Genomic DNA, 19,724 nt, shown 5'->3' on the forward strand with positions numbered 1-19,724 from the left:
TGTAAAACTTGTCTTAATGAAGTGTTATAGTAGCATTTGATATGAAGAGAGCAACACACTCTAAAATAAGGACTGATCAGGGTAATTAAAAATAAGAAATAATATCTTAGGTAAGATGGAAGCTATTCTGGCAGAGTATATAATAGCGTACATCAACAACATACAGTCATTTCGGAACGATGCATTAGCAGATAATCTTTGGATGTTTGTTATGACTGGTTGTTTCAGGAGCTACAGTTTATACTTGGCTTTTGACAGAGAAAATGGCAAACAAGGAAGAACATCATTTCATGACACCTCAAACTCCAAAAGAATTAAAAAAAATATATAAATTGCACAACCAAATTCTACATTGGTCACCATTACAAAATTTCTTTTGCTATTAAATCAAAAATAAGTGGTAATACAACACATGCCATCGATCTCTCACTAACACTGTAGATGAGCCATATGTTCAGATTCTCTTAAAACAGCTATATTTTACTATGAATATTTAAGCAACCTTTCTGAAAGGATTTTTTTCTATAGTTGTTTCGATTTTTTTAGTAAACACAGACACCTTATAAACACTGCCTGTAGGCAGAAGTGCATCAACAATCCTCCCACGTTCAAAGTCGGCTACATCTGTTGCTCTTTCCCATTGTTAGAAATGCTTCCCTTAATCCTTTTTGACTTTATTCATGCAAAGGTCATCTCAAATTCAACAAATGGAGGAGCGGTGGTAGCAGCAATGTTGAACATGGCTGAAAAACGCTGTGGTAATCCTTGCAGACTGTCTGTCTAAGATATCTCATACGTACTAACTATAAAAAAGGCTTTTAGCCCATCTGACAGCTACTGAATATGCATTTACAGCACATTCTTTTCCATTAATACAATTACAATGACTTTTTTTCTTTAGCTTTACACCATCTTAAATTCGTACTGCTGAGCACTTCTGAGTATGCACCAACAAGCATGATTTCTTTCAGTTATCCAGTTGTACCTCAAGGAAAAGTGATTATTTTCCACGGACTGATATTCATTAAGTAATTGCATTTTTAACTTGGAACAGAGTCATACTGTCACACACAAGTGAGGATACTGGCAAAATGCTTAAAATATGCCAGATAAAGGGAAAAAAGAAATAATATTTCCTACAAGATTCAACTTTTTTATATTACTATTATATATGAGTAAGGATGGTTACTAAGATTAATTATAAAATGAAGCAAGACCATGTGGTTGGTCATAATATTTAAGTAGTTAGATCAAAATATTAAGACACTTGGACATGAATTATCCATGAATGTTGTAATAAAAATAATGGTCCAGTAACTTTTAATTAAGAAATTGGGGAACAAAAACCTTCCATAGAAGCATGCAAACATTAAAACAGATATATCAACATGACTAATATACAATTAAATAAAGGAAACCAGGATTCACAAATAGATGATGTAAAATATTTCCATTCGCCACACCTGCTAATCTTGAAATGGATGACAGCAGTAATACTCTCTAGCAATTCACAAAGGATGCCAATGAAATACAAAGTAATGTTAAAAATACTGTAATGTAAAAACCTGAGGGCGTCTTGATTTTTACTTACAGACTGCACCTGGTTAAAGTTCTAAAAGAATCCTGTTACAGGATATCAATGCAGGCTATTGAAAATCGTATTCAAACAATCCAGCAACAAACTATAATGCACCAAACAACACATCACAAATCAATATACTCTTCAGAACAAGACTGGACTGCAAACAATATAGTACATAAATAGGGGATGTATTGCATATGGGACAACAGGACAGCTTGCAAACAGCATGCTATCCTAAAACAACTGTTCATTCTGGCAAAAAGAAAAAAGAAAACTATTTTATAATACAGCACTGTGAAAATGGCAATATCCATATTGACATTAATTAGCTGGACATATATAATTTAAACTCCAGCTACAACAAACATGTCAAGCAAAAAACTTGCACCCTGTTAACATGCCTTATCTACAATTTACTATTAGGAAAAATACCTAAATTCACTGTGCATGAAATTCAATTTTGAATTTATCAGACACACATTATTATATTCACTATTGCAGTGTAATAGGCCAGAATAAAAATACTATTTTTGTAACATCTCTCACTGTGTCATACTCCGAAGGTCAATTAACCTGCCAGCGCTCAAACTGTTCAAATAACTAAATAATTGTACTATGCTGTTTGACTCTTTAAGCAGAAATGGACAAAAATCATGAGCAAAATACAAACAAACTCAAAGTATAAACTAATGTGAGGTTCAGGTTGATTTATTATTTTTATATTACTATTAAGAGCTCAAAAAAAAAAAAAAAACCTTACAAATAGTGTTGTGTGTTTTAACTATGTTTGTAAATGTGTACCATGTTCTCAATCAGTCAAAAGGAAGTAAACAACATTACCATAAACTGAACTAACCTGAATAATATTTTGAGAGCAAAAAAAAAAAATGCACATAAGTGAATGCATTGTACACCAGGACTTTTTGGATACTGAGCAAGCTTAACATATGTAGGGAAAATATTAAATGATTGGGGATGTAGAAAAGTAATAAAATGTATTTAGTTCCTGTAGTAAAAGCAATTATACAGTATATTTTTTTTTAAAAAAGTGTACATTGTTTGGCCCACCATGAAATGAGCAAAAATGTGCATGAAAAAGCATTCACAATGTAAGTACTATATTAAGAGGTAATGATATTTAGAGATTTTGCTGCAACATTTTAAAAGACCTGGTTGATAAAAGACTGACATTCTAGTAGGCACCCTGTTATTTGTTGCTGATTAGCTTTGCATATTTTTGGAAAGAAGGAACACAACTATAACAAGTCAGAGTTAGATGAAAATAAACATAGCCATAGCCTATTTCAAAATATTTTGAAATAAATTAATAATGTAAAGAAACTATCCTGAGGAGAAAAATGCATTTAATATAGGAAGAGAAATTACAACAGAGGTATGAAAGAACAAAATATATATAATGATAAAAAACAGAAAAAGGTAGAAGTCAGATACAGTATACAGCTTTTATGCTGCTGAAAAAAACAGAAGAACAACCCTAAAAATTAATTGGGAAACGGCTAAAAAATAGAAAAATTGAAGTGTCTCCATTTGAAACAAAGAAAACAACTTACATAGAAACTTGACCACAACATAAACAAACTGGCTCTGAAACTGCATGTTAAATCAGTGATGTGCAGAAAGGCACATTAGAATCCATATGTAAAAACAGCATAATACTAAAAGCTGAATTACAGGTTATGGTGGGGTAACACCTAAGGTCTCATTCCATGCATCAGTACTTTAGTCATGACCTAATACATCTTACAAGAAAGTGACAGCAGGCTCAGTCTGTCCTCAGTAGATATCACACAAAAGGTAGTAAAACACTATTATTTAAGAGATTTTCCTAAGCTGGTTATAAAAAGTTAGTTAGCATAGTACTTCCAAAGCAGAAATAATCAAAAATACATATGTTTTCAGATGACCAAACATAACCCACATAAAAGGCTGGGCATAATATTTTCACACCATCTTGGGGCTGGAGTTTACAATATTCCAAAAAGGAGACTTAACAGTATCACAGCAGCATTACACAATTGTTGAATTCTATGACAAATTGATGAAATTGGTAACTATTTCCTAGATTATGAGGAACTTTACCCAAAGTGAAAGAACATAAAACTGATGAAAACACTTTTTAAAAATAAAATTAAAAAATCACCAATTACACAAAGAAGGAAACACCTATGCCACATGCTAAATGGGTCCACTATAAATGGCTTCATAAAGCAAGGGCCAAGAGTGGGGATCAAAGATGGGCTGGATTTGCAGCTAGTTCAGGACAGTGAGACCAAAAAACCTCAATCAATTAAGACTGACACACTTTGTTCATTTTCCATTAATAGTCATATTTAAGAGACACTTGAACTCAAAAGAGTAATCTGTAATTTTGTGTGGTATGCTAAACCTTTGAGGAATAGGATACTGAATTTGTGGAGTCAAACAGCAAAATTAACACTTTAGGTAGCAGTACGCTATATCTTCAGATCTAGTGCAAAAACTTCCACAAAATCCACATTTTTATAGGGAAATGACTGTTTAGAACAACACTACTTGTGCTTCTGCTAGTGTACAACAAGCTGTATGACAAGGAGATTTTATGTAACTTTTGGAAGATACTAGTCATGGAAAGCAGATGTAGAAAAGTACCCAATCTGATATTTTTGACTGCATAAGAGAAACCCTAATCACAAAACTACAAGACAAATATTACAAAAAGAACAAATTTAATCATACATTTAAAAATTAATTATTGTCAGGGAAGTTGTGACATTAATTACTGCAGTAGATTAGTCATCAGTATTTTAATTATAATTAGAGTTTGCCTTTAGTCACCAGTGATTTATTTATAATTACAGCTTACCTTAACTTAGTGGGTACATAATGAAAATGAAAGTAAAAAATGAAAAACCATTACAGCTTAACCTGAAGCAGTTAACATTTTGCTAAAACAATACAACTCATAAAACTACGTTTGTTAAGGAGAGAAAACTGGAAAATAAATCACATTAATTGTTTTGATTAACACATTATGCATAATATACCTGTATTTACTATTAATTTAAAATAGCTTCTTGTACATATGAGCAGAATCTAGATAAGTACAATAGTCAATACTTAGTATGAAGAAAAAATAAAATGGCTATTCACATCTAGATACACAACTTGTAACAGCAGCAAATACTGAAATATCTTCTTAACTGCTTCCGAATATTCACAATAACACATGTGCTTAAAGTTAAATTCTATAATAGAATTACTAATAATAATAAACACATTTTATTCATAAAGCGCCCTTCCCATGCTCAATGTGATTACATTTGTTGTTTATTTTTAGATTAGCTATGTTACCTGTCAAAGACAAGTAGTAGAATGAATTAAAAATAATTTAATATATCTTGTTCTATGCGTACCTTCAGCACCTTTTCTCTGTACCCTCATGTGTCTGAACCTCTCTCAACTGGTGTGCACTCTTTGGAGCATATTCACATAAAGCCAGCTTCTCCTGTAATTTTGAGGCATCTTGTTCTCCTCTTGTCCCCTTTAGTACTTCCTGTCTTTGAAGGAGACACTTACTGTGCATCTTCTCCCTTTACCTTTCCTCGTATTTCTCAAACTCACACTTCCTCTGTTGATTGAGTCAGCAAAGCCAAACTGGCCAATCAATCAGATTGCTTGTAAGGATGGGAGTCACACACAACTTACAATTTGATTGTATGAAGGACACACATAACACAGATGAGATAGATAGATAGATAGATAGATAGATAGATAGATAGATAGATAGATAGATAGATAGATAGATAGATAGATAGATAGATAGATAGATAGATAGATAGAAAGGCACTACATGATAGATAGATAGATAGATAGATAGATAGATAGATAGATAGATAGATAGATAGATAGATAGATAGATAGATAGATAGATAGATAGATAGATAGATCTGACTCTTGAAATTTATTTTATTTTAATATCTAATAAGAGTTCTCCGTTGGTTATAAAGTAGCATATGTGAAGTAGCCATATTTATAATGTTAACATAACTATTACCAGCTATATGTGCCTAAGGAGATTGTAATATGTTCAAATGAAAATATTAAAAATAAACATTAAAGTGGGACATTGCACCTTTTCAACAGTAGAAAAGCTACAAAAACAAATACAGGAGGCATTAGATTATCTTATACTGAATATTACTTTTGTTTGTAGCTTGAAAAAACATTTTACAAGTCTACAACATGTGTTATGCACTTTTTTCCAGATTAAATAAATATTATTTATAATTTGTCATTTATTCTTGTGGCAATAACAAATATCTAATTATCATAACAGCTTGGGATAATTGTGGTGAAGAGTTAGACTACTTTATACAGGATGGAATGAACTTTGTTTTTTTTTCTTCTTCTGCACGCAAGAAACAGGATCCTGTAAATTAATACCTACCTTTGGTGAAGCCGCAATTTCCTTTCCCACACCAACTCTTAGAGTACTGGATTTTTCAGTAGACATCTTTGGCATGATAACTGGAGGTGCAGGAGCCTTCCGTTTCTTCCTACTTTCCAGCTGAGCTTCTTGAACAGAAGCAGAATTACTGCTTGGAGAAGAAGCCTTCGGTTCATAAAAAGGATTTGACCTGTTCCATAAAACGATTTTTTTGTTAAAACTATAATAAGAGGAAATACATTACAGCACATCAGCAAATAAAAAATACTACAATAGTGCAGAGCAAGAAGGCATTAAATAAACGAACTGACCTTCCCAAAAAATATACATGACTTTTGGTTAATACTTTTTTTTCCTACGGTTGAATTTAAGAAACTGTAATTTGCAAGTAAATTGATATTTCTTCATCTCTTCTTCAATTCAAATTTAAAAAAGCACACATTGCAAAAAAAAATCACTAATAAATAATGACTAGTAATTCTTTTTCTTGTTTAAAAACATTAATTACAAAATATTATACTATGCACTTCATATTTCCTTTCATACTGTATAGTATAGAAATGGACCATTTTTATTCATAATGCAATAAAAAACAAATGGTGTAATCAGTACAACATATTTAAGCTGTTATGAATATGTGGCATAACTCTGGGATGGCTAGATTTTCATAGTTCCTAAACTGGACGCAACTTATCAAGGGACCCCCTTGGAGTTTTGTGCACACAGGTATTCACACTGTATATTAAAACTGAAGAACGTGATGAGAGGTCCAGGGGGGTATGATAGGTCCCCTGTTGAGTTGTGTGTGCATTGTTTGAAGTATATTAAATCAAAAAGCACAATAGTGGCAAGTGTGCCCTTAGGGTTTCATACACATTTATTGAAATAAACAGCCAACTTTTGGTAGATTACAATTATTAAATAAGACGCACTGCATAAAATCAGGAAGTCACTTCACATAGACAAATCAGACATGAAAGTGACCTCTCACTGATCATTATCCCAAACTTTAAATAAGTAACTCATGTCTTATTGAACTGAGAATGAATGCACAAGGTAAACAGTGAACTAAATTGTGCTAACGCACATAAAAACATTTGTTCTTCATGGTTCTTTGTATAATATGAATATATACTTATTTACACGTTATCAACTGGATTAACCCTCTTTCAAGAAAGTAAGGGGTCTCATTTATAAAGCTGGCATATGCACACAAACAGGCTTGAAATGTGTATACACAATTTCCCATGCAAAAATCACAATTTTTAAAAGAAAACTTGATGGGGGAAATGTGTATATTTATAGCAACTCTCATCTCTGCACATGCAACTGTGAAATGATGACACCCTTGATCAAGTTGGGAAATTCAGCTAAACCAGCTAAATGACGACTCGCAAGGAAAATAATGCAATTACCGAGCCACTATTATAATGTGCATGGACGTGACAAACATAATATCCCTTATCTACTCACACCATTTCTCATCTTATAAGTACACAGGGATCAAAGTACTGTTAAAATGTCTATTTATATGCATGTTGTGAGTTTGTAATATACAATATTGAAATTATTTTAAAATGCACATGCTTTTACTGTAATTCAATAAAATATTACTGAATATTATGACATAGTCTAGGACTATCTGAAAATAAACCTGATCCACTTCTCCAGTGCTCATTCGTCACCGGTCAAACTTTCATCCACTGCAGGATTTGCACCATAAAAATTTGCAACAGTGTTTGCTGCTCCTAATCTAATCAGAGCAATTGACTACACTCATATTGCAATAAGGACACCAAACAAGAATAAAGTTGTTTTTGTTAACTGCAAACAGTTACACTCCATTAATGTGCAAGTCACCTGCAATGCCAAGATTTGGCTGACAAACATCTTGTCTTAGTGTCCTGGGACAGCCTGTGATTCGTTTATTCTAATGTAAATAGCCTTGGTAGATGTGACGGTACTGAACGTGGTGAATTGTTTATTGGTAAGGTAAATGGCTGAACCTTCAGTCTTTCATATGGCCTGTACAATTCATTGTAACAGCAGTCATGTCGTTTTATTTGCCAGGTCATAGAGGCTATCAGCACAGATGCTGCCGTTTTAAGCTTTTCCTAGACCCAGTAGAATGCAGGAAAGGTGCAATAATTATATCCATGATCTTGTGCTCTCAGCTGCAGAACACAGCCAAATACTAAATTTTACTTTGATTTTCAGCAGATGCATATTTCACTTATTGCTTATCAATAGGTTGTACAGGGCCTCATACACTCATTTCAGTTTACAATCAAATACCATATTGGTGGATCTTCTCTTCTATTGCAGAATTCTTCACCCTACAACAGAGAGTGGGTCAGAAACCCTGCTAAATAACCTCATTTCAGCGGTTTGTACTCATAAACAAATTGGGTTTTTTTTCCCCACAAACCTTAGCTTGTGATCGTAGGTGAGGACTTTACCACTATTGACTAGTTTAGTGTCTGCAACACTGTTCACACTGCATTAATTTCTTAGACAATCCCAAAATCAATTCCAGAAGAGAACAAGTAACTCTTTTCTAGGGGAGGACCATGACCTCAGATTTAAAGGTGGTAATTCTCATCCCAACCACATCACACTAAGGAAAAACTGTTTCACGGCACATCAGAGATCATGATCTGAAAAGTCCAATAGGTTAAATTCATTTCTAAACAGTAAAGATGTAACCCTTATGTTTCCCAACTGGTTACAATTCCAAGCCTCAGCTATGCCTTGATACCCTCTCCATGAAAGTCATAAACTAGAGAGGAGATAATACATATAACTTGGCAGATTCCTAAGACCTCTATGAATTGAATTAACTTAATGCATATTATACAAACACAACTCTCACTCTGTTAATTCAAAAATGGAATGCCACAGAGCAGGAAGGCTGGTACCCTATACTTCTGAAGCACTTTCCACAACAATTAACCAAGGAAAGTGTCAGTGCCAATCAGGTGATGGGCACAGTGGAAGAAATGAAAACATGTTATTTACCTTCATTTATATTGCTGAGATGGCCAGGTCAGGGTTTATTCTTGATGTGTCAACACCCTGAAACCCTGAATTGTATTAGGTAGATTTGACACTGTTATGTTTATTAATTAGCATAAATCTTACGATATTAGAAGTAAATATTGACATTTCCTATTTACAGCATGTTACTTTATTGTTGACTGCAAAATGCTAGTGCTTCATTCAGAGAGGAAAAACACTGAAATCTTTGCTATACTAAGCCCTAATTAAACAATTAATTACTTCTTTTGTATTTTCTTAACTCACTATACTGTGTATCAATCATATACAGTATACTGTATATAAAGTTATAAGCTTATAATTAGGGTTACAGTTTCCCAAACAACATATTTTACATTTTTACTAGATTTCTAGCTATATAACAAATATACCACAATAGGTTGCACAACAGCCTGCAAACTTATTTTTAAAAGAGACAACGTCTCTGTGGGACATTTTTAAGTGTCATCACTGATCAGGAAATTAATGAAGACAACACTGGTTTAACTTTTTACCTTGTGGCTATCAGAAACCTCAGAATTATCAGTATTGCTTAAAGGTCAAATTTAATTAAATGACAACTTCAAGGATAAAAAGAATTGCTAAATTGAAGACAAATATCTATATAGATATATCTCTATATATATATATATATATATATATATATATATATATATATATATATAGAGTGAGAGAGAGTGAGTGAGTGAGTGAGTGTATATATGCTTTCTTTTCAGAAAATAAATTTAAAACTGCTTCAATCTAAATTAAAACAGACATAACACATAGTACAGTAATAAAGAAATTAGCAAAGAATGTTATCATGGCTGATTATACATCAAATACACAAGAATCAGTGAAATGTGAAATGACCATATTAACTGAAAGGCTGTAATAACTTGTCTATATAATGAATGAATAACTATTGACCAGGTGCTCCCGGGTCAGATGCTTTTGACCTCATCTTAACTGCATTGCAGAGGCACTTGACAAAGAAACAAACAAGGAGATAGTATCAATGGACAGCTTGTTTCAATGGTTATGCCCACCTTACCAATGGATGTATCAGTCATTGCCTGAGAGAAAGAAGTAGAAAAAAAAAGGCTAGGTACCTAGTTGAAAGATATGAAATAGGCACAAGAGGATTGGAAACAGTCCAAGAAAAGCTGAAAAAGAAGTCATATTTTCTTAAATACCTATTAATAAAAATAAACTGAAACAGAAGAGGGAAACAAAGTTGTACTTTGTTATTTTGGTATTTTTATTTTACAAGTCTCACAATTAGTTGTTAAACACTGAACGAGTTCAGAGGTAGGGTGAGAGAGAAACTGAGGGGGTAGGGAGGCACACACAACAGACAATGAAACTTTGAACAACAGAACCACTGTCTATGTCCTTTTACTCACTCTTGCTACACAACAGGTGCTGTGTGTTGGATGCTCTGTTTAATTGACCTTTTCCAGGTTACATTTCGTAAAGATAGAGAGATAGATAGTATATTCAAAAAACAAAATGAGAAGGGCAAATACACAATTCTAAACATTAACAGAAAAGCAGAGATAAGGTAAAACTTGCTGAAAATATAGAAAATTTGTTTCCAAGAAGAAAAAGAACATGCAAAACACACATTCTATAAGAACTGCATGATTTTTCACATTTGATCAAAACAAAATTTCATTTTCTCTCGATACTTACTCATCAAGTTCTTCTTCTTCATTTTTGAGTGTGTCTGCGTAAAGATACTTGCTCATATCAATAGGTCGTACATTCTTTCTTTTAGCTGGTTTAGGTGGAATTTGGTCTGTTTTTGTTTCTGGAGATCTTTCAAGCTCAAGTTCTAATTCAGTTTCAAAGTCTGGCTTGTCAAACGGGTTGCTATAGTCAGAGATGTCACTCTCATTGAAGGGATTGGTAGAATCATCATAAAAAGGATCTTCTGTTTTTGCTGAGACATCTTTCTCTAAAACTTGTTCTGATAAATGGTAAAGAAGGTAACAAAGTATAAATAAAAATGAATATCAAAAAGACATACAAATTGACTTAAACATATTTTTACATACAGAAATGAGAAACAAGACACGATTTATACTTCCTTTGAGCTAAACTTCATGTGATTGTTATATTTATTACTGTACAGTATAAATTATGTTTTATGATTCATAATACAGCTCTATAAGAAATATCAAATTACTGTACTTTCTTCTGTAATGCCCTGTTTAAATAACTGTGCCCTAGGTTTAAATGCAATGGCATTCTTTTTTCGCTTTTAACAAAGGACAAAGCGGCCTTTTAAAATTTCTTATAGGAAGAAAATTGAATCATACAAATTAGACAACTGAGTTAATAATCATCTGGCAATACAAGGGGGAATGCAGTTCTTTAGGATATGAGCTTTTAACGTAAGTGAAGCAATAGGAATATGGTGCTACAATGTTAGCAAGGATGGTTTTATAGATCCTTTTCTAAGGTTCGCCTTTTAAATAAACCGTTTTATAGTGGTAAGCAACTTTATCTGTGAAAATTGTGTCCTTATTGAATTTCTTTAGTATCACCCTGAATCTGTAATACTGTATACAACTGGACAAAAAGCTTGATTTTTAGAGCAGATTAATGTTTTTACTTTACTGTAAACACTTGTCAACATAGTGTTTATTGTCCATTCTGTTAGGTATTTAAAGACATACAAGGCCTGTTAACAGAGCAGATTTAACAGGGATGTAGAAAGCCATTTGCATTCCCACTTACATTGCTGAGTAAATGGCCAAACTGCAGCTCACAGACAACTTTGGTAAGATCTGTACTCCAATGGATAAAAAAAGGTGTAAATCAGAGCTGAGCGGACATCTCTGCGGATGCTCCTTCAGACAAAAAGGCACCTAAATGGACATTCATTTTAGCCTTGTGACCAAAGTCTGAATTTGCCATTATGTAATGGACAAAATAATGCAGCAATGAGTGGGCACTAGTTCTGTAACCGGAAGTGACCTTGATCCAATTATCTAAGGTTTTCCTAGACTTTCAAATAGCTGTGCAGACAAGACAAGAAAAACCAGCAACATTGTTTACTGGGTTTGTGCCTAGTCTCTCACTCTTCTGAGCTTATATTTAAAGGTTAAAGTTGCCATAAGTTTAACAGATCTAAAAGTTCTAAAAGTATTAATACATGACTAAATGTCAAAACAAAGTGCTTACTGAAAACTGTTTCAAAAGTGGTAACCTGTAGCAGGAAGCATGGATCAAGTGTTTAGCTAAGAATAAATTGCAGATGCTCTTGTGGTCATGTTAGCTGACAACCGCTGCAGGACCCTGTCAGCTCCAAAATGGAATTTGTTGTAAGCACAGGAAGAAGCAGTGCCCTCTGTAATAAAGACACTGCAACATCTGAGTAAGTGCTCTTTTGCACATACTAACCTTTCTGTTAAAAATGGACTGCTGAGAAATGAGGTGCACAAATCACTGAGCCACTGAGTCACTTAGGACCATTTAAAAGTATTATAATATGTCATGTCCTTTTAGAAACTAGGTATAACCAATTAGCACTTATGAGCAACAATTAAAGATCTGATTTTGGAATGTAGAAAAAGGACGCAGCACAAGTTCCTCTTTGTAACACTAACTTTTATCTGCTATGACGATATATATATATATATATATATATATATATATATATATATATATATATAATGAGTGTTACCTCTTGCGAGATTTAGAGAATAAAGAAAATTGCTTGACACTTCCTCCTAACTGAACTTATTTTCCTCAACGAAAAAAGGGAGAACAGGACACCCAGCAGGAGTGGCTGGTACAGTTTTCTTCCACACTGGCAGGAAATAAACAGTAAAGATAAGTGGAGTATGTTCCACAAGGAGCAAGGTCATCAGTGGAGTGTCTCAGTGGTCTGTCCTTGGACCATTACTTTTTCCAAACACATATTAATGACATTGATTCTGGCATAGTTAGTAAACTTGTCAAATTTGCAGATGACAGAAAAATTGGAGAAATGGAAGACACTGAGGAGGCAGCAAAAAAAATTCAATAAGACCTGGACAACCTCCAGAAGTGGACGAATACCTGGCAATGCATGTTAATGTAGAAAAGTAAAAAGTATTACATGTGAGCAAAAGGAACATCGATTATAAATACAAGATGGGAGACAATGTCATACAGGAAGCAATCTTTCAAAATAATTCAGGGGTATATGTCGACACATTTTCATTGACAAAAAATAAACTGAAGCAATTAAAAATACAAATAAAATGTTAGGTTATATCATAAAAACTATTGAATTTAAATCAAGGAGTGTTATGCTCAAACTATACTGTGGATATAAAAAGTCTACACAATCTTGCTAAATGGTGGGTTTTGTGTAATAAAAAAAAAAATAAAACCAAAAGAAATCCTGTCAGAAATTACTTCCACCTTTATGGAAAAATTGCAATCTAAACAAAGAACGTGAAAACAATTCAGAAACTGTTTAGTTAAAAAAGGAAAAAAATTCATTAACTCTCAGTATTTATTCATTTTATGCTAATGTACAGTATATGCTCTGCACTGAAAACAGGCTTCATACAAATAAAGAACAGAGCAGAAGCAACTGACAAGTCAAACAGCACCACTACTAATAGGGTGGATGGACAATTTAAGAAAAGGCTATGTTGTGAATAGGAAACAAGGGATATGATCACATTCGCTGTGTATAGTCAGATAAGTAATGTAAGGAGAAAGTACTTAGAGGTTTATTTCCCCTGTCATTTGAGCCCCCTGGAGTTTTTCTTTGTCTCTCCTCTTGTGTACTGTCCTGGAATCGCAAGAAGATCCATTCCACGTCACATATTTTGGAGTGGCCAGCCACAAATACATCTGAATTTCCAATGCCCTCAGATGCATTTTCCCATAAAGTGCAAGTTAAAGAAGAACTGCCCTGGCTGTTCATGAATGGATGAACTGTAGGTAATGCAAATTAGATCACTACCTAGTGACATGAGTGGAGAATCTCTCACAATGCCACCAATGTACTATGCAGTAGCACCCCACAATCTGCCTGTCTACTGTGCAAATGCTGCCAACTAAGCCAATTGTATTGATGCGGAACCACACCATAATCATTCCAGGTTGCACAATTTGCACTGTGGTAACTGACGGTGGTCAACTACAAACTCATGATGTCTGGATTACAAAGGATATCAGACATAATTTCCCTGGAGTGTAAGTTAAAGGATAACTTCCTTGGTTGATAGCACAAGTACACACACCAAGCAATGCAAAGTGATAGGCTTCCTGGTAATGTCAGCTGAGGTTTCTTTCACCTAGTCTCCACCAAAGTTATTATAGTTGACGAAAATTAAAATCAAAACTATTAAAAAAAACATTGTCATAAACTGAAATTAAACAATTAACAAAACCAAAATGAAAAACTGAAACTAAATTAAAAACTATTAAAGTATCTGGAGAGACTAGTTGGAATAAAATAATAATTTACTAAAAATATTTTTAGTTTTTGAATGAATACTCTTGCTGTTAGTCTTTAATCCTTGTAACATAACTCTAAAACAGAAACTCAACCACCACAAGCCGCCCGCATATATTTATCCAGTGAACGGCAGCTAGTGGCAGAGGGTGGGTGTTCACAGATCATTTGCAGTGACAGAGCAAGCTGAATATAGGCGCATAAAGTGTGTGAAATAGAAAGCGATTTACGTGCTGCCTTGCTTTGCGCTTGTTGTATATCAAGATATAATTCAAACAGCTGAAATGGCAATGCGCTAGTCAACAAAAACTTTAGATAGATAGATAGATACCATATGGACAGAAAAATCACGAGTGAGATATACAGACCCCAGAGTCCAAAAATAGTTTTTTGGAATTATCTGTGTGTGTGTGTGTATATAAACACGATAACTCAAAAAATGCAACAAGATAGATGGATGAAATTCGGCATGTGGTTGTTGCACCAAAATTGTAGATCTGTATTAACTTTTGGGCCAAATCCATCACCTGGGAGTGGTATGCTACCTGAACACATACTTGATTTTTTTTTTTTTTATTATTCATGTAGCTCTAGAGTCTGATTTATTCAACTTTTATAATAATTATTCAGTATATTAACAACTAGCAAAATACCCTTGCTTCACAGCAGAGAAGTAGTGTGTTAAAGTAGTTATGAAAAAGAGAAGGAAACATTTTAAAAATAATGTAACATGATTGTCAATGTAATTGTTGTAGGCTTATTTTAGTATTGAGAGCGAATTTGATGATTGTAAAGAGTTTAATTTATGATTGTAAATTTTGTGTATGAGAAATGTAGATTTTTAGGCAGGGAGCCAACCACGTGGTAGGTGCGCAGGACAGCGGCTGTGCGGAAAAAGGAAGGGGGACCAGGTATATTAATTGCCTCACGGTTCACTTCTCAAATATCCATCCCCATATCTGTGTATACGAGAAAGTCTAGGGGAGACCACTCAAGTTTTCTGAAAATAAAATGACACTGATCGAGAGACTGACTAGGTCATCATAGAAGATCAACATATTGTTACTGACCAATCACTTTTGCTTTAAAAACATCGTTTAACAACAAAGCGAAACAAACTTTGTAAAATTCCTGAGTTGGCAAAGTCCCTATTGAACTACAGGTAGGTAGGTGGAGAGTGTCTGCCAAGTAATGAAAAACTAAACATACTAATGTGTTTTTGTACTCATTCTATATTTATTCATTTATCTTTTTAAGTTCATATTCATACCTCAAAATACCCGATATTGTGAAAATAATCCAGTAGCAGAATCATATTTTCAAATATTTGTCCCACTTTTGTCAATATTTCTCTCTCTCAAAATAGATAGTTGAAATATATTCTTTTTGTTCTTAACATCAACCATATCATGCATACTGCATAGCAGGGATTTTTCCTGCCTTGCATCCAAACCTGCTAGGGTAGGCTCCAGGTTTCCTGCGATCTTACTCTGGATAAACAAGTTTAGATAATGTATATATTGTTCTTAATCTCAGATGCTGTCTCTTTGGTTTTGTGCATGTCCATACACCGATTACCTAATCTTACTCTGCTCATTAAGGGTTTACAATTCTTACACATTGGATATTCAAATCTCACCACACCTAACCTTCACAATACATGCTTGTTTTTCTTTGTTTCCCTCAATACAGCTAGGTGGAGTCTGCACACTGATTCAAGTCTAAGAGTCCTTTTCTTCCTAAGCCCCCACAATTTTCATGATCACATCTGTCAGAACACAGCAGAGTCTGTTTTCTGATTTTTTTTATATCTTTGCAGGCCTGCATGTGGCAAACTTCTGACTATAAATTGTATGTGCCTGAGATGGAATCAAAGATCAATATGGCTGGTAGAAAATAAAGTCAAGTATGGGAGATTTTTGAATGAAATATTGAAGGCATTCATTTTACATTGTCTAGGAGCAGAATATGTTGTGTGCTGTAGACATTTTGAGTAAAATACCCTCAAACCTTAAAATTCACCTAAATTTTATTAACATATTGGCCCATTCTGGGCAATAAAAGAAAAAGATAAAAAGTACCAACAGTTAGCGCACATTTGTTCAGCACAAATAACATATAAAATATTTTAAAAATCATAAAATTTTGTAAAATTTTTTATATTCAGTATCTGGTTTTGATTACGCTTGTTTTTAATCAGACAAAAACAAAACCAGACAGTAAATCAAGTAATGTAGTAAGCATCCACTAACATTAAACTCATATCCAAATCTGTTAAGTGTACAGTTCTGTCTAATTGTGACACAAAACTAAATTTCATAGCAGCTCCATGCCAGAATTACTAAAACTGAAACTGATATAAAAATAAAATACAAATGTCTTTTGAAATAAAAACTAAATTAAAACTAAAAATACACACATGAAGGAAAACTAAAACTAACCTAAATTTCATCTTGCCTGAAGAAGGGGCCTGAGTTGCCTCGAAAGCTTGCATATTGTAATCTTTTTAGTTAGCCAATAAAAGGTGTCATTTTGCTTGGCTTTTCTCTAAAAGTAAGGTCAGAAAAATATACAAATATAAACTAATTTTTAAAGGCAAAACTATAACAACCTTGGTCACCACTATACTATGCAGTAACGCCTGCACATGGTACTGTACCATTGGGAGTCTAATCAAATCAGAGACTGATTTTCATAATTTTAAGTAAAAGAAACTTATAAACTATGGATTCTTCCATTTTACTGTACATGACTTATAGATTTCTCTTTTACTAATTGTAAAGCACTTTGATCTATACTTACTGTATGTATGAAAATATTCTGTATATATAAATTTTGTTTGATACATTTATATTGTTTACACTTATTTAGAAAGAAGAAATATAAATTGTCCTAAAATATGAAATTGCTGTGACAAACAATTTTGGTCATGTAACTGAAAAAAATTATGTAGTGAAAATGTAAAAAAAGTATAACTTCATAGTATAAATTACCTTCATCATCTGGCTCTCCAAAAGGATTCAAGCCAGATTCATCTGGATCACCAAATGGATTTTGTCCTGGTGCATGTAGATCTTTCTCTTCCTCTTCCAAAAAGTTAAGTTTACTAATCAGTTCTGTGTAACATTCAAGAAAAACAAAATATAAATTTTAGCATATAGGTCTTTTTAGGTCTTTTTGGTCAATGGATCTTTTACATAGACGAATATGAAATAACACATAAAAAAGAAAGCGCTGTAGTTTGAAGTGAACCTATTACTTGTTAAATTTCTGGGATAATGGCGGTGCCACAGAAACCTAACATATATTAGAAAAAAAGATTATAACTTAAAATCAATCAACATAATTTGTGTACAATGACTTACCAAATATAATTTATTGAATAGAAACTATAATCTAGATTAAAGGAAAAACTAATAAGACTGGAAATTGTCTTGTCAAAAAATTGTACTAAATTTTAAAACAACAAATAATATACAGAAAATGCATTTTCTATGATAATGTTTTCTGGAACAAGAAAGATGTTTGAGGATAACATTTTGGTTTGTTGGTTCCAAGACAAACCATTTTGATAAGAAAGGATATCAAGATGAAATAGTAGTGCAGCCAGTATAAAAGTGTGCTGCATACAGCTGTGTTAGTGTAAAAGATGTCATGTTTCAGGATAATGTTGAGAAGCATATATGTCAAGTTAACTAGACATGGAACACTGTCTAAATAGATTTATACAACTCATCAAATTCAACTTTACTGCTAAAGCTAATAGTGACACCAAAGACTGCCAGCTTCAGTATGCATAAGTCACTTTCTGTATTTGCTTCTTTCTACTATAACTATTGTAGAAATTTTGGATTTGAGACATTTGTTCTTTAAACAGTCAAAACTCTTATGCTACAAACTGTAGTTCAAATCTATATTAGTAGAAAAATTCTTAAAAATAATTTGCATAGTAAGGATATTCAGTTATAATGTGCTTTGATAAAATGTTACCATATAAACTATACTGTATATGTCATACTTATGTAACTGCTTTAAGCAAATCACAATGAAACTCTCTACTATATTACCACCATCTGGTTTAAATTTGCACACAATAAGACACCAATATCTAAAAAAAGTAACAACTACTGCAGAGGTTTTTTCTTCAAATAAGTATGTCTACAAAAAAAAAAAAAAAAGGCAAATCCACATTGGGAAACTGTTCAAGCAATTTTCTGAATTTTGTTATTTACTTCTGACTATTTATTTTGGTCATTATTGAACATACAGACAAAAGAAAATTTAAATCATCCCATTGATTGAATGCAGTTTCTCAATTAATTCCAAGTATGAAATGAAATAAACAGATACTAAATAGTAAATTATTATTTATTGCATGCTGTGCCAGTAACACAATTTTAAAATACAAGTGACATGCTATACTGTATAATCAAGTTTATATATATATATATATATATATATATATATATATATATATATATATATATATATATATATATATATATAAATATATATATATAAATATATATATATATATATATAAATATATATATATATATATATATATATATATATAAAAAACTCTAGGGTTGTGGGTGGAATGGGGGCAGTACACGTAGGTCCCAAGTCAAGGAACGGGACAGGATGTTAATGTACTGAAGGACTTGGCCTGTAAAGTGCTTTTATAGTGTGCAAGTTCAATGCACACTATAAAAGGTGCTAGAAAATAAGTTATTAATGAATTCATAAAAAGCAAGTTGTGTTGAAGTTTTACAGTCTCACAAAGAATGTTTCCTAGTCCTTTAAGTGACAAAAATACTTAGAATGATGTAGCATACTGTACACAAAATTAGCTTGCATTTGGTTCACTGCAAAATACTGACAACCTGACAGGACTGGAAAACACAACACTGAACGAAACATCACAGGCAAAAAAAAGACAAAAAGAGCAAAAATATCACTAAATAGGAAGCAGAAGAACAGAGGGAGAGAGAAGATGAAAGCTTTTAGACCTTCAGAAGAACTGGCTGAGTTAGCTGAAGGCTTATTTGGTTGTTTTATGCAGTCGTCTGGGTCTTCATCTAAGCTGCTGAGGGCATTCAACTGGTTTACTATTTCTGTAAACAGAAGCCAGTCAGGAAAACATAAAGGAAACATTAGAGAGAGAAAAGGTCACAAAAGTAAACAAAGCT

The 19,724-nt window shown here is 33.0% G+C and overlaps 1 protein-coding gene across 4 annotated transcripts in view; it reads right to left on the reverse strand.

Annotated features, from left to right (window-relative positions):
• Nucleotides 1-19,724, reverse strand: part of ehbp1 (EH domain binding protein 1) — a 387,620-nt gene that overhangs the window by 140,983 nt on the left and 226,913 nt on the right. For 2 of the 4 annotated variants that reach the window (XM_039738601.1, XM_039738600.1), the window contains exons 8-11: nucleotides 19,545-19,649; nucleotides 17,526-17,648; nucleotides 10,761-11,037; nucleotides 6,030-6,219 (exon numbers count right to left, since the gene is read on the reverse strand). In XM_039738601.1, coding sequence (XP_039594535.1) covers nucleotides 6,030-6,219; nucleotides 10,761-11,037; nucleotides 17,526-17,648; nucleotides 19,545-19,649 — 695 coding nt within the window. The remainder of the gene's footprint in view (nucleotides 1-6,029; nucleotides 6,220-10,760; nucleotides 11,038-17,525; nucleotides 17,649-19,544; nucleotides 19,650-19,724) is intronic. The other 2 variants (XM_039738603.1, XM_039738602.1) reach the window with 1 other exon arrangement.

Source organism: Polypterus senegalus, chromosome 16, assembly GCF_016835505.1.
Source record: "Polypterus senegalus isolate Bchr_013 chromosome 16, ASM1683550v1, whole genome shotgun sequence".
Taxonomy (NCBI): Eukaryota; Metazoa; Chordata; class Cladistia; order Polypteriformes; family Polypteridae; genus Polypterus; species Polypterus senegalus.